The 23222-nt window shown below is 39.8% G+C and overlaps 3 protein-coding genes and 1 pseudogene across 3 annotated transcripts; 2 read left to right on the plus strand and 2 right to left on the minus strand.

Annotated features, from left to right (window-relative positions):
* The first annotated feature begins 4008 nt into the window (after nt 1–4008).
* Nucleotides 4009–7383, plus strand: LOC127882442 (liver carboxylesterase 1F-like). Its single transcript, XM_052431081.1, has 3 exons — nt 4009–4131; nt 4435–5958; nt 6224–7383. Exons 1-3 carry the CDS (start codon nt 4097–4099, stop codon nt 6477–6479), a joined length of 1815 nt encoding a protein of 604 aa, XP_052287041.1. The 5' UTR covers nt 4009–4096; the 3' UTR covers nt 6480–7383.
* Nucleotides 7384–8557: 1174 nt separating this feature from the next.
* Nucleotides 8558–9038, minus strand: LOC127831570 (tubulin alpha-8 chain-like; annotated as a pseudogene).
* Nucleotides 9039–14119: 5081 nt separating this feature from the next.
* LOC127882443 (tubulin alpha-1A chain-like) lies at nt 14120–17610 on the minus strand. The gene is made up of 3 exons (XM_052431082.1): nt 17446–17610; nt 16625–16847; nt 14120–15406 (listed from the first exon to the last, which is right to left on the minus strand). Exons 1-3 carry the CDS (start codon nt 17446–17448, stop codon nt 14277–14279), a joined length of 1356 nt encoding a protein of 451 aa, XP_052287042.1. The 5' UTR covers nt 17449–17610; the 3' UTR covers nt 14120–14276.
* Nucleotides 17611–21880: 4270 nt separating this feature from the next.
* Nucleotides 21881–22803, plus strand: LOC127882449 (glutathione S-transferase A-like). The gene is made up of 2 exons (XM_052431091.1): nt 21881–22064; nt 22590–22803. The coding sequence occupies exons 1-2, from the start codon at nt 21888–21890 to the stop codon at nt 22779–22781; spliced, it is 369 nt and encodes a 122-aa protein (XP_052287051.1). The 5' UTR covers nt 21881–21887; the 3' UTR covers nt 22782–22803.
* The last annotated feature ends 419 nt before the right edge of the window (nt 22804–23222 follow it).

The raw sequence follows: 23222 nt of genomic DNA on the forward strand, positions 1-23222 counted from the left end.
CTCCACCCGACACGAAGAAGAAGGGTACATTTGATTCACCATGGGCGTCTGTACATTTGATTCACCATGGGCGTCTATCTGTGCGTATTGGCATACTAGTCGCGTTTATTACTCATACAATTTTCAAAGCGGCACCATTCCAACTTGCATGTAATTAATGTGCGTTATGTTCATTGTCCAACACAAAAATGGCTTAAAATATGCGCATTCTTCAATGTAGAGTTTCTTTTACATCTTTGCTTTTTTTACATGCGGCATCAATGGGTATTCGATGCTTCCGGGAGAGGTTATGATTTATTTATGGCTTATGTGTTTGACATCTTTGATATCAATCAAGTTTAAACGAAAAAATGTGTTTTCATATATTTCAATCGACCACACTAACTTTTAATGAGTACGAAACAACATACATAGACATGTGTGATGATCAATCCAACAATGCGACCCTTAAACATACGGGTCAGCTGGTTGTAGCGCTGGTGGCAATGGGCTGACGTCATTTGCTGCGCGCGGCGATGCAGTTTACACCAGAAGATGGTATTCAGCAGGCATATGATCAACAGAAATTCGAACCCACACCCGATGTAGACGCCCAGGGGCGTGCTACAGACGTTATATTCGGGCTCGTTGTAACGGACTATAGTCGGTGACGTTCGGGCAATAGGCGCCACCAACATGAAAACATTGATAAACGAGAAATCACATTAAAGTGGATGTGGTATACATTAGACTGGATAAAGCGCTTCGAGCAGTCTTTGGTACCATATTTTATATAATGTTAGGAACCAATTGACATCAAACTGATACTTATGTATATTCAAAGACTGCAAGATTCTATTATGGAACATATTGCCCTAGTGCACTACGATTTTAAAAGGATGTCAGTTTCAAAAAGGGGGATTAAAAAAATTATGTTGGTAATAAATTAGTAATCAGAGATAAAACGGCATCGGGAAAATGAAATAGTCGTGATTTTAAATATATTTTACTGTACACGGGCGTCAATACTGTGTATTATAAGAGAACATGATATTTGTACATGCAATTTCTGGAACGTCACGTTAGTAGACAACATATTTATGGACGGTTTCCTCCAATAACTTTTTAATCCCGACGTCTACGATATTGAAACAAATAAAGGAGGGAAGCACAAACACCGTAGAGCCGAAAAGGCGTATTCATTTAAAATAAATATAAATGCAAATAGGCTTACCGGGTGAAAATATTCGCTATCCCTTCAAAATAAACACAAAAACGACGCCATCTTGGAATTAAGTTCCAAGTAACCTCACTTAAACCAGGTAAGCTCTCGTATACGCATGCCCCCCTGAAAATGCTCATGTTTTATTTACCGATGAGTTGTAAGGTAGCAGTACACGGTAGGAAGCAGAAATATGCGAATTGGCATAAAAAAGTGAAATATTGGGAAAGGGTAGGTTTCCATGTCAAATTTGAGGGTAATAGGTCTTATTGTATCCCCAAATTGCATTAAATCCTGAGAATATGACCATTTTCAAATGCGAAACTGTGGGGTCATGACCTCTTGTTGTTGTTGTGTTCTTTGTTACTCAGGAAGGAAAACTGCGGTAGGCATATTGTATTTTGGGTTCTTTTTAAGCTGGAATCGCTAGTAGGATCACGCTGTGAAGTATTGCGCGAAAACCACCTGGTTACGTGGTATTTATTCATGGTTTGATGGGTTGTGCTATGTTTTGCGTGTAAAAATATCATTCCAAAAGCAGGCTATCATTTCCATTTCATTCGTCCCCAGCCACTTTCGTACATGGTAAAACGTTTATTTTGAAGGCACTGTTTGCGGCCTTGCAATTCTTTCACTTTTGTCAATAGTATCACCTGTACAGGTTCCATATGCTCTTTTTTTATCTTAAATGTAAGTTTCAGACTACTTGTGTGCAGTGAATGTGTTTTTATGATTGCAGGTTCATTGTTTTCTGAATTGAGCGTGGTGGAGATCAAGAAGGCGTCCGCGGCTCCGAGAGAGTGTGTGTCTACCGTGGTCTGCTACCTAAGTACTTTGATTGCAAAACGTTCAGCGACGTATAAGAATTTTCTAAGACGGAATGATAGAATATGCACGATACCTAACGTTACCGTAAAGTGTAAATTTGATTACCACTTTTATCAAATAAAAAGTTATTGGCTATATCAATTATCTGGTTATTGCTGTTTTGAATAAACTATGACGCTGACACTAAGTAGTTTTTATATGTAAGTATGATAACTTAGGTATCGGAAATAATCAGCAGTTTACCACGGTGCAGTAAGTTCTACTCTCATAAATATGACGATAAAACTCTTGTGCACAGCATCAAGTCCAACCTATAAGTGTTCAAATAAAATAAAATAGCGATCAAGTAGAGTATAGAATATTAAAAAAAATCAGTATGAACAAATAATAAACTATGAGTGTTCGTATTTCATTGTAACACACAAATATTAAAGGAAGAGATCAAGGGGATCAACTCGTATACGCTGTTTAAAGTTTGGTTTGTGTTTCTTCCCTCCACCTGCTGCTGTACTATTTTCAAGTCGAGTATGGGAAACCCCGAGCTCGGACAGGAAGGCGGGCGGCAGGAAAAACGTGTCTGGGGCATATGTTTGTCCAGCAAGGATGGGTTTTAAAATTACATGTCATACGTGATTCGCATGATGAGACAAAATGTCGCGCACTAGAACCAGATCCCTTGGTCCAAGCTCAAGGTCACTGATAACGGCAAACGGTCCGATTTAGCTATTTTTATTAAAATTTGATCTGCATGATAAGACGAAAACAGCAGGTCACTATTTTAAAGGTAACGATTATACTTCATGGTAAAAGATCAAAATTTCTGGAGAAGAACTTTGCCCAGTATTGATGGATTTTCAAATAACGTAGAAAAGGCAATAATAAGGAAGATACGGAGTGTCACGCTAAAAAAACAGGTAACAAGGTATAAGGTCAAAATTACAATTCAAGGTCAAAGGTCCAAACATAGTCATGAGCAAATGAACCATAATGAAATAACTTTGCAGAAGTTACAATCATACTGAGTTGCGCACATATTAACAAAGTACCTAGGTCGATGTTAAAGTTTTCAATATGTAAGTCGATGGTCATGGTCAAAATAAAAGTCGTTGGTCAAAATCACAATAAAAGTCGATAGTCAAGGTCAAAATAAAAGTCGATGGTCAAGGTTACAATAAATGTCGATGGGCAAGGTAACAATAAATGTCGATGGTAAAGGGCATACTAAAAGTCATAGGTCAGGTCAAGGTCACAGTTTATGTCGATTGTCAATGTAACAATATAAGCCGAATGACAATGTCTCAATACACAACTGAGGCACGAGAGATTATTTCAGCGCATTTAACCCATTTATGCCTAGCATGATGCGGCTTCTCATCCAGGTCTGCGCTGTTTGCTTAAAGAAATTTCTGTATGAAATATTCTAAATATAGAAACAAATACTTAGTATACTAGACATCCCTAATTTTGGAAATAAATTGACCCAAAACAGAAGGATTGGAGAGTCCACTAGGCATAAATGCGTTAATTATAATTACGGACGTTGACCGACACGTGTATGCGTATCATAGCATAGAGCGTTTATAATTTGGAATTGTGCCATTGGGTGAATGTTGTCTTTAAAGATGTGTCTATTGCTTGTTTTATGGTAGAAATACCGCTGCCTTGGTCGTCGATAGCCATATAACACCAGCAATGTTTTAAATGACATGTGGTGTAAACTTCAAGGTGACCTCCGCACAACTATTTGGTAAATAAAGCATAACTTTTAACTAAACCTCTAAAAAAAGAAGCAAAGCAAGACTAAACTATTACAACTCAGGCATTCGTCAAACTAGGATTCAACGTAAAACTATTTAATATTGAAAATACTTCTTTTATTAGACACTTGAGTTAACGCTCAAAATGCTTTAAGCTATTAACAGAAAAAAACCGGTTGCAATAGATGAAACTATGTACCGGTATGTATGTTGTTTTATGGTATCAATACCTCTGTCGTCGCGGACGCTGGTATACCATACTGAGTTGTACATCGAACAATAACTTGACACGAAGATTTTTGTATGACAGATGTTATTCGTGATGGCGACTTCAACTCTAAGCAGGTCAGTATTTTATTATTATTTTTTGTGTATTGGAATAGTCAAAAAGTTTTATGATCATGATCACTGTGGTGACGAAAAGATAAGTAATAGTTGTAACAAAAAACACGATAAATAATTTAAATTGCATTGATGTTGATTATGGTGGCAATTTCATCAATCCAACTAATACGTGGGAATGAAGGCGTAGCTGTCACATTTTAAAGATTATCTAACAACCATGCGTATTTATCAACCGAAAACGCAGAAAATGTGCTTGTAAACAATCAAACATTCAAAATAAATGCAATTATCATATCGCTATAGGTGCATCATTTTTATGAGCTTTCTTGCGGTTGGTTCGTGCAAGACGACGTCGGTATTGCAAACAACTTCCGGTCCGATGCAGGGGTCGATCCACTCGTATAACGGATCCGACGTCTACCAGTTCATTGGCATACCGTACGCTGCGCCACCGGTACGCGAATTGCGCTTTATGAAACCGGTACCTCCGACAGCCTGGAACTCAACATTCACGGCGGAAAGGTTTCCGCCTTCATGTATGCAGTACTTGTTTGAGAACGATAGGTGGCTAATTCCGAAAGAAAGTCAGAATATTTCCGAAGACTGTCTGTACATGAATATCTATGTACCTAGAGCGACATCATCGGCTGAACCGAAGGCTGTTATGATTTGGATACACGGAGGAGGTTTTACCGCGGGACAAGGATCCATTTTTGATGCCTCGTACATAGCGCTGAGAGGTGACATCATAGTTGTTACGTTCAATTACAGGCTGGGCTTATTTGGATTTCTCTCCACAGAGGATACTAATGCACGGGGTAATTATGGAATATGGGACCAGGTCGCGGCGATCAAATGGGTCAGCGAAAACATTGCGAATTTCGGCGGCGATAATTCTAAGGTTTGCATATTCGGAGAGTCCGCTGGTGGTTACAGTGTGGGGTTACATACGATCATACAAGAGAATAGGGGGCGGATACATCGAGCGATTTCGGAAAGCGGTGCCGTTTACAGTCCGCGGGCGGTCGCCGAGCAGTCGCAGACCGTGGCTCGCCGGGCTGCGGAAATGTTGAACTGCTCGACGAGAAGCACGAAGGATATAGTCGAATGTCTGCGGACGGTTCCCGCCGGCGATTTGCTTAAGGTTCAGGGTGCCGCCAGCGCGCTCAGCAATCAATCCGGCGAGTCATTTGTAAACCACATGGGTCCAGTGGTCGACGGTGATTTAATAATTGATCATCCTGTCGAGATTCTAAAAAATCGCAGCTCCGAAGGTTTCAAGTTCTTCCAAACGCTGGACATCCTCGCTGGAACCAATATCGCGGAGGGCGGTCTTATGTACTGGCCTCTTATGAAATACCAGCATCAATACCACTACAACATTTCCGAAGGTGTTCCGGCAGGCGTTTTGTGCGATGTTGTGGCAACGGCTGCAGCGGAGGAATATGCGGTGAGCACACGTGGCCTTATAAAAGACGCCGTATGTCAACAGTACACGGTGCGCGATGGTTCCCTAGCGGAACAAGGTCGGAGCACGGTAGACGTATATGCTGATCTTCAGTTTTTCATACCAACGGTTCAAACTCTCGACGCACATTACACGCCGGAGAAAGTCGGCCGGAGCTTTCAGTACATTTTCACCCATCAGCCCTCGTTCACATGGATCCGGGAGCGGCCACCATGGCTGATAGGGGCAAACCACGCCGGGGAACTTCCGTTCGTGTTTGGGTTGGACGCCATGTATCCACCGACGCACGAGAAACCGAGAGCTGAACGAAAATTGTCCGAAAGTATTATGACATACTGGACCAACTTTGCCAAAACCGGGTAAATAAATCAATTTACTAAAAATCATTTATTCTATGCAATTTTCATTAAAGGGATTAATACAAAATTGATTTTGAGGTCCGGGGTAGACCGGTTAGATTAAAATATAACTTAGAACGTAGTTCTGGCGCGGCCAAACGCATTTGAGCATTTTTAGTTTTCAAACGAACATTTTAAATTATGCAATACTGCAAACTAAGTAGTTTTGTCAGATTATTAGTTTTCTCTAAATTATATGTAACATAATGCTGTATTTTTATTGAAGGACGCCAAATGGCGACCCAAGCCTTCCAATATGGCCAGATTACGAGCCGACAACCAGTGCCTACATGAACCTTAGTCTGGATCTCGGCTCGGGGGTACACTTGTTTAGCGACCGGGTCCACTTCTGGACGAGGGTTGTTCCGGACATAACCAGTACGGTTATTGAAGGACAGACTGATTGCGCCTGCACGATTGCACTGGGCCTGTTTGTCTCGATTTATGTAGCGTTTGCAACTGGTTTTGTAATGTGGCTGTAACCCATTTATGTCTAGTGGACTCTCCCATAGATCTACATTGGATCAATTTATTTCCAAAATTAGGGATGTCTATTATATTTTTTTTCTATATTTAGCATATTTCTTACAGAAACTCCTTTAACAATTTATGCCTAGTGGACTCTCTCATATTTCTAAATTGGATCAATTTATTTCCAAAATAAGGGATATCTAGTTTTTTTTATTTCTATATTTAGAATATATCTTATAGAAATTCCTTTAAGCAAACAATGCAGACCCAGATGAGACGCCTTATGATGCGGTGTCTCATCTGGTTCTACGCTGTTTGCAAATGCCTTTTATCTAGACGCTATGCATAAATAGGTGAAGCAAACAGCGCAGACCCTAATGAGACGCTCATGTGGCGTCTCATCTGGGTCTTCGCGGTTTGACAAGGTCTTATAGACGCTAGGCATAAATGGCTTTAAAGTAACAATCTCACAATCAACGAATATTTCGCAAATAAAATTAACCTATATAAAAATCAGTGTTCCTTCTAGCAATAACCAACATTTCAACCCTAGATTTGGAATGGGAACAGAGTTAACGAGATACAAAATGTTCGTTTTTTGTGTGGCACAATATATAAATGCATTTTTTTTGCCGCTGCGATATCTATTCATACGACACGCGACCATAAACTTGGTACATGAAAATGTGTTGAATAGTGTGCCAACAACCTAAAGAGCTGCTATTGCGATAAGAAACGTTGCTTTTGTTTGTGGTATCTTTATTTTTCGGAATATTGTACGAAATGATTCGTTGATAGAGGAATTTATGTGCTTTTCATAATGAACGTGATTTTCGCAAGAAGGGACAATCGTGTTGGCCGGAAAAAATAGTTTGAAGCGAAATTACTGTTTTTTTTTTAATACATAGGTATTTGTAAACACTACTTAAGTATCTTAGCAGAAAATTTATCACTACATCCGGTTACAAAACCGCGCACCAGTTGACCGTTAAAATACAAGCCTTTCGTTGATACACAGTTTGTTTCAAAATTGTATTTGTAAATAAAAGCACCATGTTTTATTATAAAGTCGATTTATTTGAAAACTTATTGGACAAGGAGTCGTAAATATGGTACTGTTTAATTTCAGTTTTAAAGATGTGTATTTAATAAAATGTGTGGATATTTGAATGTGCATTTTTATTTTGTGGCTTGAAGCACCTTAAAGCGTGCAATCTGTGTTAACTGTTGTTAAGATAATTATGTTCTCGTTTGGATCGGAAACATGTATTGTAATTATTTGTTTTCGCTTAAAGTGATATGAGGACATTTTTCACAGTTGAATTGAGCTGAAAAAAATCAACAGGTCAAAAGAGTTAGTTAAAATGTGGTAACTGACCAATTATCTGCAACTCATCTTGCTGCCAGTTGTTTATAAAAATATATATTACATTCGATATTTTACATGACTCGCCCAGTCCTCTAAGCCGAAATGATCCGTAAAACAAAATTGTGTCTTTGTGTCGCATAAACGAATCTACGCTATAACTAAATTTAGATTCGCATCGTACATCGAATCATTTCTGTCGTTAGTCGTCAAAACGAAAGTACGCTTGATATTCAAATTCATTATTTTCCTCTTTCCGGGATATTGTTTTAGTATGTTGATGCTGCATTAACAAATATAAGTGTATATGAAGTGAAAACGCCAAAAAATAAATATCGGTTGCGATAGACGCCTATAAACATAGCATATACTGTAAGATGTCCAGAATATCACTTTAAAAGACTTAAGCTTAAATGCGCATTTCAAGTCTACTGTTTAGTCTGACAGTATTTACTGTTTCGTTAACAACATGAACATCTGAATGAAATGAACACACTTTTATTGCATTTTCATATTGCAATATTTACACGAAATTGAAATAGATGTTACTAGGTAGGTAGTGTTAACGGTTTATAACGGCTAGAAAATAGTTTTAAATCTTATAAGTTCATGTTATCGTTCACGTGGTGTGTAGGCCGGAAGTCTAGTATTCCTCGCCTTCCTCTTCACCCTCGCCCTCGACTGAGTCGACGCCGACCTCCTCGTAGTCCTTCTCGAGAGCGGCTAAGTCCTCACGTGCCTCTGAGAACTCTGTGCACGAAGGAGCGCTTGGCGTACATCAGATCGAACTTGTGATCCAAACGTGCCCAGGCCTCTGCGATGGCGGTCGTGTTGCTCAACATGCACACGGCGCGCTTTTCTGGTTATCCGGCTCGAAGCAGGCATTGGTGATCTGAAACGGAGAGCTGCTCATTGTAGGCCTTTTCGGCGGAGATGATTGGCGCGTAGGTATCCAAGGGGAAGTGGATACGTGGGTAAGGCACCAAGTTGGTCTGGAACTCTGTCAAGTCCACGTTTAGGGCACCGTCGAAGCGGATGGAGGCGGTGATTGATGACACTATCTGGCCTATCAGACGGTTCAGGTTGGTGTATGTGGGACGCTCAATGTCAAGGTTGCGGCGGCAGGTGTCGTAGATGGCCTCGTTGTCGACCATGAAGGCGCAGTCGGAGTGCTCCAGGGTGGTGTGGGTGGTCAGGATGGAGTTGTATGGCTCATCGACGACGGTAGCGACCTGGGGCGCCCAGTAGATGGCACACTTCAGTTTTGATTTCTTGCCGTAGTCTACGCTCAGCCTCTCTCTGGAAAAAAGAACAAGCAAAGCAAGACCAAACTATTGCAACTCAGGCATTCGTCAACCTAGAATTCAACGTTAAACTATTTAAATATTGAAAATACTTCTTTTATTAGACACTTAAGTTCACGCTTAAAATTCTGTATGCTATTAACAGAAAAAAACGGTTTCAATAGATTCATTTTTAAGGGCATTTCAATATAACAACGGATTTTTGATCACATGTTTATAAAATGCGTATCATAGCATAGTTCATATTGAAGCGCGTTGATAATCATAATAGTTTACCTGTAGGTCTGTGTAATGGTTGAAGATAAAACTAAATCTGTTTCATGTTTTATAGTAGCTATACCTCTGTCGTCGCGGACGCTGGTATACCATACTGAGTTCTACATCGAACAAATATTACTTGACACGAAAAGTTTTGTATGACAGATATTTAGTCTCATTTATAAGACGCGCAAAGAATTTAGAGATACTTTTTATATGGGCTAAATTCTTTGGAACGTCTCGTCGTTGAAGGACCTTTTTTGTGGTGGAAACCAGAAAGTTTAAATTTTCATCAATTTGCGTAAAATTGCAAAATAACATTACCAACTCATTCAGTTTTAATTCAGAAGTTCATTTTTACATCAAATATCGTCGATTCGAAGTTAGAAAGGCATAAATTCTTCATTTAAACTTCTGCTTAAATCGCAAAACAATCACTGACCTGTAGCCATGTCATGAAACTGATTTAAATATGAACCAATCAGAAGAAGGCATTACGGTGTAACGTGTACGCGTAATTTTATTTAACATGAGCTTTTAACACCGACTTTTACCTTACTAGATCTAGTATGCTAATCTTTGTCGATTTAATAAGCATATGTTCAAAACAGATATGGTGCAGTTTCTATTCACTGTTCTAAGTTTCAGGAAGTGTCTATGCATGTCTTTTTCGCACCTCTGTCTGTGTTGTTTTATGTACTTACATTCTACGTTACAAAGGACGGTATACTGTACGATCTGTATCAATATTATTTATGTACAGTATAAAAATAAAAGATGTACTTTATTTCAGAACTTTTTAATTGTCAATTTAGAAAAAAAAACAATGCTAAATTAATCCAGAAAAGTATAACATCGGTTAACTATGTAACGCGCTGCACCACAACAGACGAACGCAAACTGTATTTTACGCTGTTTATTCTTCCACTTTAAACCAGATGCTTTACATCGAGGTCGTGTTATCGATTTATATCTACACAGCGAGCGAATCGAGAGATATTGAAAAATTGAATAGTGGTTGGATTTAAATTGCTCAGGCGTGCAAAATTCAAAGTGTCATTACATAATTTTTACGGAACATTATCGAGAAATGAATTATCTACACAGGTATGTAAATATTATTGCAATCCGTTGTTATTAAGTGTCTTATATCGGGGCTTGAATGTTGCGCACAAAATCCTTGCGCAACAATATAGACAAAGAACAAAAAAATCCCACCACATAATTGGTCTTTCACCCTTTGTACGCCCCAAATATTACCCATATAAAAAGTAGCATAATATTTAAGAGCGTCAAAAATTTGGACTAGACAGATATTATTCGTGATTGGGACTTCAACTCTAAGCAGGTAAGCATTTTATTATTATTTTTGTATAGGAATAGTTTAGAACTATTATGATTATGTTGGAACAAAAGCACGAACGACAATTTAAATTGCATTGATGTTGATTATGGTGACAATTAAATAAATCCAACTAATACGCGGGAATGAAGGCGTAGCTGTCACATTTCAAAGATAACCTAAAAACCATGCGTATTTATCAACCTCAAATCCAGAAAATATGCTTGTAAACCATCAAACATTCAAAATAAATGCAATTATCATATCGCTATAGGTGCATAATTTTTATGAGCTTTTTTGCGGTTGGTGCGTGCAATACAATGCCGGTAGTGCAAACAACTTCCGGTCTGGTGCAGGGATCGATCCACTCGTATAACGGATCCGACGTCTACCAGTTTATTGGCATACCGTACGCTGCGCCACCGGTACGTGAATTGCGCTTTATGAAACCTATTCCTCCGATAGCTTTGAACGCAACATTTATGGCGGATAGGTTTCCGCCTTCATGTATGCACTACCTGTTTGAGAACGATAGGTGGCTAATTCCGAAAGAAAGTCAGTATATTTCCGAAGACTGTCTGTACATGAATATCTATGTACCTAGAGCGACATCATCGGCTGAACCGAAGGCTGTTATGATTTGGATACACGGAGGAGGTTTTACCACAGGGCAAGGATCCATTTTTTGATGCCTCGTACATAGCACTGAGAGGTGACGTCATAGTTGTTACGTTCAATTACAGACTGGGCTTATTTGGATTTCTCTCCACAGAGGATACTAATGCACGGGGTAATTATGGAATGTGGGACCAGGTTGCGGCGATCAAATGGGTCAGCGAAAACATCGCGAATTTCGGCGGTGATAATTCCAAAGTGTGCATATTCGGAGAGTCCGCTGGTGGTTACAGTGTGGGATTACATACGATCATACACGAGAATAGGGGGCGGATACATCGAGCGATTTCGGAAAGCGGTGCCGTTTACAGTCCGCGGGCGGTCGCCGAGCAGTCGCAGACCGTGGCTCGCCGGGCAGCGTAAATGTTTAATTGCTCGACGAGAAGCACTTAGGATATAGTCGAATGCCTGCGGACGGTTCTCGACAACGATTTGCTAAAGGTTCAGGGGTGCCGCCAGTGCGCTCAGCAATCAATCCGGTGAGTCATTTGTAAACCACATGGGTCCAGTGGTCGACGGTGATTTAATAACGGATCATACTGTCGAAATTCTAAAAAAACGCAGCTCCGAAGGTTTCAAGTTCTTCCAAACGGTGGACATCCTCGCGGGAACCAATATCGCGGAGGGCGGTCTTATGTACTAGCCTCTCATGAAATATCAGCATCAATACCACTACAACATTTCCGAAGGTGTTCCGGCAGCCGTGTTGTGCGATGTGGTGGCAACTGCTGCAGCGGAGGAATATGCGGTGACCAACCGTGGTCTTATAAAAGACGCCGTATGTTAACAGTACACGATGCGCGATGGTTCCCTAGCGGAACAAGGTCGAAGCACGGTAAACGTGTATGCAGATATAGAGTTTTTCATACCAACGGTTTAAACGCTCGACGCACATTCCACACCGGAAAAAGTCGGCCGAAGCTTTCAGTACATTTTCACTCATCAGCCCTCGTTCACATGGATCCGTGAGCGGCCACCATGGCTGTTAGGGGCAAACCACGCCGGGGAACTTCCATTCGTGTTTGGGATGGACGCCATGTATCCACCGACGCACGATAAACCGAGAGCGGAACGAAAATTGTCCGAAAGTATTATGACATACTGGACCAACTTTACCAAAACCGGGTAAATAACTCAATTTACTTAAATTATTTATTCTAGACAATTTTCATTTAAGGGATTAATACATTTGATTTCGAGGTCCGGGGTAGACCTGTTAGATTAAAATATAACTTAGAGCATAGTTTTGAATGGCTCTGCCGCGGACAAACGCATTTGAGTTGAATTTTTAGTTTTCAAACGAACATTTTAAATTATGCAATACTGCAAAATAAGTAGTTTTGTCAGATCATTAGTTTACTTTAAATTATATGTAACATAATGCAGTATTTTTATTGAAGGACGCCATTCGACCCAAGCCTTCCAATATGGCCAGATTACAAGCCGACAACCAGGGCCTACATGAGCCTTAGCCTGGATCTCGGCTCAGGGGTACACTTGTATAGCGACCGGGTCCACTTCTGGACGAGGGTTGTTCCGGACATAACCAGTACGGTTATTGAAGGACAGACTGATTCCGCCTGCACGATTGCACTAAGCCTGTTCATCAAGATTTATATAGCGTTTGCAACTGGTTTTGTAATGTGGCCTTAAAGTAACAAACTCGCATATCGCAAATAAAATTAACCCATACAAACAGTCCGTGTTCTTTCTAGCAATAGCCAACATTTCAACGCTAGATGAACAAGAGTTAACGAGATACAAAAAGCTCGTTTTTATTTTTTGTGGCACAATATATTCAATTTTATTTCCCGCAGCGATGTCTTTTCATACGACATACGACCATAAACTTGGTACATGAACATGTGTTGAATAGTGTCCCAACAAACTAAAAAAGCTGTTATTGCGATATTCATTTTGTTTGTGGTAACTTAATTTAATATTCGGAATATTCTACGAATAATTGATAGATATATGTGCTTTTAATAATGAACGGAATTTTCGCAAGAAGGAACAATTGCATAGCCGGAATAAATTGTTTGAAGCTTGTTTTTAAATACATAGTTATTAGTGTATTCGACTTTGGATATCTTAGCAGAAATTCATCACTACGACCGGTTACAAAACAGCGTACCCGTTGACCGTTTAAATAGGTTTTCGTCGATACACAGTGGGTTTCAAAATTGTGTTTGGAAATAAAGGCACCATGTGTAATCATCAAGTCGATTTATTTTAAAACTATTCGACAAGGAGTCGTAAATATGGCATTTGTAAATTTTAGTTTTAAAGAGGTGTATTTAATAAAACGTGGATATTTGAATGTGCATTTTCATTTGTGTGGCTTGAAGCACATGTTCTCGCTTGGATCGGAAACGTTTATTGTAGTTATTTGTTTTCGCATAAAAGACTAGCTTAACCCATTTATGCCTAGCGTCTAGTAAAATGTCTTGGCAAACAACGTAGACCCTGATGAGACGCCGCATTATGCGGCGTCTCATCAGGGTCTGCGCTGTTTGCTTTAGGAATTTCTGTAAAAAATGTTCTAAAATATAGAAATAAGTATACACATCCCTAATTTTGGAAATAAATTGGTTCAATTTAGAAGGATGGGAGAGTCAACTAGGCATAAATTGTTTAAACGCGCATTTGTAGTCTCATCTTATTTTGACAGCATTTACTGTTTCATTAACAACATGAACATCTGAATGAACGGAACACAATTTTATTGCATTTTCATATTGCAAGATTTACAAGAAATTGAAATACATGTTACATGGTGGTGGTTAACTGTTTATAACGGCTAGAAAAAAGTTAAATTCTTATAAGTTTATTTTATCGTTCACGTGGTGTATAGGCCGGAAGTTTAGTATTCCTCGCCTTCCTCTTCACCCTCGCCCTCAACTGAGTCGACGCCGACCTCCTCGTAGTCCTTCTCGAGAGCGGCTAAGTCCTCACGTGCCTCTGAGAACTCACCCTCCTCCATACCTTCCCCAACGTACCAGTGCACGAAGGCGCGCTTGGCGTACATCAGATCGAACTTGTGATCCAAACGGGCCCAGGCCTCTGCGATGGCGGTTGTGTTGCTCAACATGCACACGGCGCGCTGTACCTTGGCCAGATCGCCGCCGGGAACCACGGTGGGTGGCTGGTAGTTGATGCCGACCTTGAAACCGGTGGGGCACCAGTCGACAAACTGGATGGTCCTCTTGGTCTTGATGGTGGCGATGGCGGCGTTGACGTCCTTAGGGACGACGTCACCACGGTACAACATGCAGCAGGCCATGTACTTGCCATGACGAGGGTCGCACTTGACCATCTGGTTTGCCGGCTCGAAGCAGGCATTGGTGATCTCGGCAACAGAGAGCTGCTCGTGGTAGGCCTTCTCAGCAGAGATGACTGGGGCGTAGGTAGCCAGGGGGAAGTGGATACGTGGGTAGGGCACCAAGTTGGTCTGGAACTCTGTCAAGTCCACGTTCAGGGCACCGTCGAAGCGGAGGGAAGCGGTGATTGAGGACACAATCTGGCCGATCAGACGGTTCAGGTTGGTGTATGTGGGACGCTCAATGTCAAGGTTGCGACGGCAGATGTCGTAGATTGCCTCGTTATCAACCATGAAGGCGCAGTCGGAGTGCTCCAGGGTGGTGTGGGTGGTCAGAATGGAGTTGTATGGCTCAACGACGGCAGTAGCGACCTGGGGCGCCGGGTAAATGGCAAACTCCAGCTTAGATTTTTTGCCGTAGTCTACGCTCAGCCTCTCCATGAGCAGGGAGGTGAAGCCAGATCCAGTGCCGCCACCAAAGGAGTGGAAGATGAGGAAACCCTGGAGACCAGTGCACTGATCAGCCAGCTTGCGGATCCTGTCGAGGACAAGGTCGACGATTTCCTTGCCAATTGTGTAGTGACCACGGGCGTAGTTGTTGGCAGCGTCTTCCTTGCCGGTGATCAGCTGCTCGGGGTGGAACAGCTGGCGGTAAGTTCCGGTGCGAACCTCATCTGAAAGACGGCAAAAAAAGCCAGTCAATTTTCATTGTGAAAGTACAAACATTAAAAAATCCTGGAATCTGGTGCCTTTCAATTAACATGTCAAGAGTATTGCAAATATAGTAGCCCGAGATCTTTTACAACGAACACTCGCACCTTCACCCATGCAAACATTTCATACAATCATAGGGTAATTATGTAGAAGAAGTTTTACGGAACCAGTCTAAAAAGAACAGATTTCCGGTCGATATCTGCGCGTTTTTAATGTATCGTCTAAGCAGAGAGTGACAGCTTGAACCAACTGAAACTTTCCAAGGAGACGAAAAAAGTATCAGCACAAGGTAAAACTGCAAAAACGTTATTTTAAAGAGCTGATGTGGTAATGATTATCATGCAGTACTTTCTCGTTACCAAACTCTTATAACTATTTTAAATTATTATCCTTAAAATCATCATTAAGATTTTTTCATCCACGGTCAAAATTGCAAAATCAGAGCGCTGGAGTCACCTGAAGTGTTCGCTATTGCCTAATCTTAGACGCACTTCAGTTTTCAAAATTATGTTATAGCTTTTTATATCGCAAGTTTGAAATGAACGCAACCCATTCAATTATATAAAGAGTGTGTCTTAAAGCACAGTTTGAGATGTGTGTGCACTGTTTATCCTCATATTAATGTTATAGAGATAACAACTCTATAACAACAATATGTCTCTTTTTTCCACAATTGGTTGCTGCACTGGCAACCATCTTTAGAATTTATTTCCTTGTTAAAAAATAAGCCTATAATCATGTACATGTTGTGTTATGTGTATATACTACTGTATTTATTTTCTTTAAATAATTGAGCAACAATGTTTTCAAATTGACAGGCTTTTAATGCAGCATTAAGCCCAGTTTTCCCTGAAAGCAGCCAATATGTACAGATTTCAATGATAAACTGGCAAATGTCGTTGCACAAGCTGTTATAAACATTAGACTGGCCAGTATTGTTGGACAAGCTCTTATACCTTGTACATGCTGTCTGCTTCAGTGTAAACAGGCAGTGGTTATCTTTACTAGCTGCAGTTGTTGTCCCTAGCGTAGTTAAAGCTGACTGGTTTTCAAAACACCCTCTCTTCTTTAGCGTTCTTTCATTTTGTTTCTTCGTCAAGTATTCTGGTTGCATAGTTTTTAAAACTTAAAATATTGCAAGTTCTAAGACAAAAGTTACATTTCAAAAATTCACTTACCGACGACGGTTGGCTCGAGGTCGACGAAGACGGCACGTGGAACGTGCTTGCCGGCGCCTGTCTCACTGAAAAAGGTGTTGAAGGAATCGTCACCACCTCCGATGGTCTTGTCGCTGGGCATCTGACCGTCGGGCTGGATGCCGTGTTCCAAGCAGTACAACTCCCAGCAGGCATTGCCGATCTGGACTCCGGCCTGGCCGACGTGGATGGAGATACACTCACGCTGGAGGGAAAAAAACGACCGTTAACTCATCACATAAATAAGCACTTGTAAGTTAAAAGTTCGCACCCACCTCAACATACACGACGAATATCATGTCAATTATTTATTTAAATAATTAGTATTCATTTACTTCAAAGTATTATAATTTAAGCAACAATATAAGGCCCCTTTAATGATTGGTATTTGCAGGCCTAGCCCGGTAGCCAGTCTACTGTTGAGTCATGCGTATACATGCCCAGCCTGGCGTGCTATTACACGTGACTCAACGCATGCGGGTCCAATAGTGAACGCCATTTTGATTTTGAACAAAAGCGTGTTATATTAACGTGAATACTTAGATGTGAGAAAATACTGCATACTGGTTTATTAATATTACAAAAACAACCAGCTCAAAAAGTGTTATACATGTAAACTTTCAGAGAACATAAACGTTTATATCTAGATTACCGTAAACGTGTACTGTATTTACATGTTACCATGAGAGTTTAAGTAAATCGCATGTATACACAATATAATTATATTTATTATGTATATATTTTTAAATACATTTTTTAATTCAAACCAAAAAATATGAAATGTAATATAGATGTCCACTTACCATGATTGGAGTTGAGAAGAGTTTAGAAAGTAATCTCACGATTGACGTAAACAGTCGTTGTAAGATAACTCGAATGGCGCAAACCTGTTTTTTCGCGCTTATATAGTCGTCTGCCGGGCGGTCGCTAAGCAGTCGACAAATTCAAGTTTTCGATTGGCCAAATTCAGTCAGGTGACGAAATCCGATTATCCTATTGGCTGGTTTATATAGGATTTTGCATAATAATATCCCCGGCTTTTTGTGCGTTTCATGTAAGCCGGGATTAAATTCCGATTTGGCGGTAACGTGCAAGCACATGAACCATACTAATTCAAATTCCATCCCACGAAATCCGATAAATACGTTGCGATAGTATTGTATCTTGTGCATAATGAGATATTAGATAAGACAGTATTGGGTTGTGTTTCATTTGCGCGGGTCGATACAGGCCGGTGGTCATTTCAGACATCAGTGTTTATTGGAGCGTTATTTCGAACGAAAATCATGTACGGTCAACGTAAACGTACCGATACAACAGTATCGAGTGTAATGTCAAAAGGTTTGAAGTAAACTATGCCAAGTTGCCAACCACATTAATAAATAAATAAGTATTTCAAAAGATGAAAAAGCACGTAAGGGGCCGTCCATAAAGTATGTCACGCTACATGGGGTGTAAGGAAGTGTGACAGTTTGTTAAAGGGGGAGATTGGAGTCAGGTCATGTGTGACGTCAAACATTTATGTTTATAAAAAAAATCTAATTTACCCTTATATATATATTTTTTTTAATTTTAATAGCTTTACAAAGTAATTTTTTAAAAGTTTAACATTTGAATTAGTTTTATGTCACATACTTTGTAATTTGTAGTTTTTTTTTGTCAATTTGTTTTGTTTGATTTTTTTTCATAACTGGGTGAGGTCAAGTTTTCGCTATTCAACTTCTTTTCCAGTATTAAAAAATGCATAATCGTATGATTATCTTAACCTGACTTTACCTATTGTTAATGAATGAGAAGCAGATAAATGATGTGTAGAATTTAATTTTTCAGTCTATCGTTTGCAATTTTGTTTTCAATTCTGCCTAGAATGAAATACTGCTTCTATTAATATCTGTGACAACAACTGAAAATGAACTGTTTTACTATTAAAGTCATTTTAATAATACTTTTAAGTTAAATATATATATGTTTATAAGTAAAATAGTAAAGAGTGTTTTAGATTAAATTTTAGTTCAATGTTAATTACAAAATGTTCGAAAACGGGCGTATTTTTTTACTTTTTGTTTTAGGGGGGGGGGGGGCTATCTTTGACAGTTAAAAACAAGTGGGAGGGAGGGATGGGTAAAAAAAGGTCAAACAAATGTGACTTACTTTATGGATGACCCATCAGCAGCATCACAACATGAATCAATAATTTATTAGAGGCGTGTAACTACGTACTGTGAATAGTTGTAGTCTCATATACAGGCTTACACGCATAGTCAGATCAGTCACCCTGGATGTTTCTGCTACTCATCAATTGACTCATTCCTTCATAGATATTAAACTAAGAGTATCAGCTTGCTGTCCGCAAGGCATTACTTAACAACAGCTGCTGTATATTATTACTCATGTATTGTTCAGTGTACATGTAAACCCGTGTACATGATGCAGCGAGTAGTTACATAGCACGACACATCAGTATACTTCAGTGTTATTCGTCCATTGAAGTTTTATTCACTGGTGATAAGCTGTTCATTACTCTACCGTTGTAACAGTATTGAACACATGAACATGTCTCCCCGAAACTGATCACTATCGCGTATCTTGTAGCAAAGTTTAGCGTGTGTGTGGGGATAGGGGTGGGGGTGTTCAAGTTGTCTTAGCGATCGCCAATTGCTTAATTCGAACACCCACATGGTACGTGTCCATTCACTGATAAGTATCTTTGATGTATTTACTGGATTATGTTTTTAAAGGCCTGAAACGAGATGAAATATTTTCCTGTAATAAAACACTTCCTCGTTTAAACTTACCACTACGTACACTGTCGCGGGAGGTAGTGCTATAAGTGTGAAATAAGATCGCTTGTTAAATAGAACATTGTAGTTATTAATAGCATTAGGTTCGCCATACATTTAAATGGCTTCAAACAATTCAGTTGATCTTCGTGGTTTGAATAAATTGTTTTCTGGAATTACGTCATCTTGTACAGTATCATGTTTCGATATCACGGTACAGGGCGTAGCGCAGCCATTTGTTTTGTTACTGTAATTTGTAAATATTAAATATGAATAGGACCGCCGTTGGATTCATAGCAAAGCCGTATTGAGGGATTTATGTTGGTGGAACCAGTGAAGAATACTATCGACGCATGACTTATATTCCATACATGGACTCGCTGATCCAGTCTCTAGGAAGCCGATTTTGATAATCTAATATGCCTGCATTTATGTTATATCAACTCCATCCACATCAAAATTCCAATCGATCAGACTATAAAGATACAGTCCTAACCATCGACGAATTTTATCAAATCGATAATTTTGAACAAGACGCAATGTCATGGTACAACAGGAACAAGAAGGAATCCATCAAACAGAATGAGTAAGATTTTGTTGACATGGTCAAAAACGTTTTTTTTTCCGGCTGTGCGTTAGGTGATGATTATATTATTAACCCTGCCCCCACCACTTGTACGTTGGAATGATCATTTAGCACGCTGAGACGAGTCAAGACATGGCTAAGATCCACCATGTCCGATGACAGGCTCTCAGGATTATGCATGATGAGGTTAACAGGGATCGGATCAACACCGACAGGAATATTTTTATTCAAAAAATCATCGAAAAATTTGGCAGAGACCCACATCGTCTTCACTTCCTATTTAGGGATTGAATAAATGTTCATTGTTAATAAATTGACTTCTCCGCACGAATGAATGAATCAGGTTTAAAACAATGTTTTGAGAGTTAATAAATTGTGCAATAACCGCATCCATTACTTGTTTACATGTAAATGGGAGTTGATGTTCGTGTGAAACTAACCAGGGGTCATTCTGACCCAAACTGTTCAATTCAGGAATCATAATTGTGCACGTATAGATTTTTCCATATTCAACTATCTTTTTCGCTCATCGATTTTCCAGGGGGGGGGTCAGCTGACCCCATTTGCCCCTATGTGCGGACGCCCATGGTTATGAATGATCAGTCCGGGTTAGTTAAGTGGTTATATACATTGCTATAATTTACCATTTAACTGCGCCACGTGTCGAAGTTGGTGATTCGACTAAAGTACATAGCATAGTTACGCATTCATATAGCGCGTTTTAGGAGCATTTATTGTGTAAGCGACGATATGCTGTTGCTTTCTAGATATTCCTGCTACTCTTATAACAGATGATAAAATTATGCGGGCTGCACCTTGTTGGTATGAAGTAAAATGTATGCATAATGTTCTGTAGTCTGTTCTTTCATGCAGTCTATTTCTGATACAATATGAATAACGAGATGTTTACACGCGTAACAAGAGACCAAACTATTGGATTATTACAAGAATTGTGCGCAGTCTATCATGATGCAGGGTCCAACGTATCAAGGCAGACAGACATTCGCCTCTATGTGGCACTATTGATTCATCGATAAACTATTCCGTAACAGATTTGACTGTTCGGTGTGTATTATTGCGTTTGAATCACGTTATTCGTCACGTCTTTAAGGGGCCTTTTCACAGTTTTTGGCATGTTTTGAAATAAGTCATTAAATGCTTTATATTGATAAATGTAAACATTGGAACTTAAAAGCTCCAGTAAAAAATCAAGAATAAAATTTGAAAAAGGAAAAAAAAAGACGCCGAAGCTGGACTCGAAACAGTGACCCCCGGAGTCCTGGAGTAAAAACGCATTAGCCCGCTCGACTATTCTGTCAAGCATACTTGGTTGAAGTATTTTATGCATTATATGAGCAATCTTCGCAGTTTCACAAAATTTATCGACAATAACAGAACTCTCCCAATTATCAATTGTTTCGCGTTGTAACGCTTTATAATTTTTAGGTTTTTAAATAGTCAAAAGACGCATATATTAGCTATATTAGACCATGGAAAATGTTCAGTAATACTGTAATACTGTTTCCTCACAAATATCATAACTAAAACAAAAATTTGCGAATCTGAAACAACTTTTTTCAATTTTTTCAATTTACCAAACCGTGAAAAGATCCCTTTAATATCCACACAAGCGTTAGGGTTGTGAGTGTCGAAGCAAAAGCATGTCAACGTAATGGCTTTGCTGAATTGTATTTTAATAATATACCAAACCAAATCATTGATTCCATTTACGTTAAAGAGCATTGTGCCGTGGCGACTCCAGGACTTCGGGTTTGGATCTTATAAAACACATCATTAATCTTATTATAATTAACAACAACAACAGCAACAACAGCAATAGCAGCAACATCATATATATACACATATAACCAGAATAATAATGGCGGCGAACCGAGCCATGTTTCTGTGGTGGGGTTCGGGTTCGTGCCCCTCGTGGAAGCCCATGTTGGTCCTCGGAGAGAAGGGGCTGTGGGAGGGGCTGCCCAATAAGCAGATCTCCTTCGACAAGAACGAGCAGAGAGGGGCGGACATCATGGCCGTGAATCAGCGCGGGCAGGTGAGTGTGCGGGTTATGGTATAATAGAAATCATAACAAGCACGTACGAGCAATTTTTTTATGACATCGTTCATTGAATATTACAGAAACTTTATATATAAAAAATATCGACGTGTTTCCACGACTTTCGTGTTCCAAAGATGTTGTAATGGTAATTATAAATCATGTGAATCAATCATTATAAAATTGAGTTTTGATGTTAACTTGTTGTACGCCTAAAATGATCAGAAAATCGTTAGTTTGAACCCCACGCGGTTAGAGTTCGAAACCCAAAAAGCCATAAAGAACTCGAGTGTGGCTAAAAAAATCTACGGCTTCCGACAAAATCGAGCTCAAATAAAATATATGGCATTGGAACATAATTATAATAATACCTATCAACTATTAAATGTAAATATTCACTTTAACGATACTATGTTTAAATAAAGTTTAGTATGCAATTAGTGCACAATTACATAACAGACGCTTGACCAATTCTTTAAAGCATTTTTATGCTATTACCCATGATACATTTTTATTGAACAGGTGCCGACGTTCAAGGACGGCTCCCTGGTCGTGAACGAGTCGAACGCAATATGCATGTACCTCGAGGAGAAGTACAGTAACGACAGCAACCGGCTACTCCCGGCCAGCGTCGAAGAGCGCTCGCAGGTCTATTGGCGCATGTTTGAGGCCGATAATTTGCTTTCCAGCGTTATAGGTGCATATATAGCATAAAATACATATCGTTAAAATGCAAACGAGCGGCAGAACTCAAATAACTACACTTAAAAAACACACGCTCGCGCGGTCGCCAACGCACTTACATGATAACGCGTGCACGTCTTGTAATCTATGTTTAGTACGCACTAAATCACACGCATTTCCGATAACACATTCTCTAAATCACTCATTGCCGCAATCAGTCTTTTTTAGACCACAAATATCTTAATACCACAACCTCGCAAGCTCTCAATTTACCCATTTCATCTGAAATATCATATAGTATATAATGGTCCCCTACCGGTGAAACCGGAGGGGACTTATGGTTTGCGCTCTGTGTGTCCGTGAGTCTGTCTGTCTGTCTGCTGTCTGTCTGTCTGTCTGTCTGTCTGTCTGTCTGTCTGTCTGTCTGTCTGCCTGCCTGCCTGCCTGCCTGCCTGCCTGCCTGCCTGCCTG

This window comes from Dreissena polymorpha, chromosome 5 (assembly GCF_020536995.1).
Source record: "Dreissena polymorpha isolate Duluth1 chromosome 5, UMN_Dpol_1.0, whole genome shotgun sequence".
NCBI lineage: Eukaryota > Metazoa > Mollusca > Bivalvia > Myida > Dreissenidae > Dreissena > Dreissena polymorpha.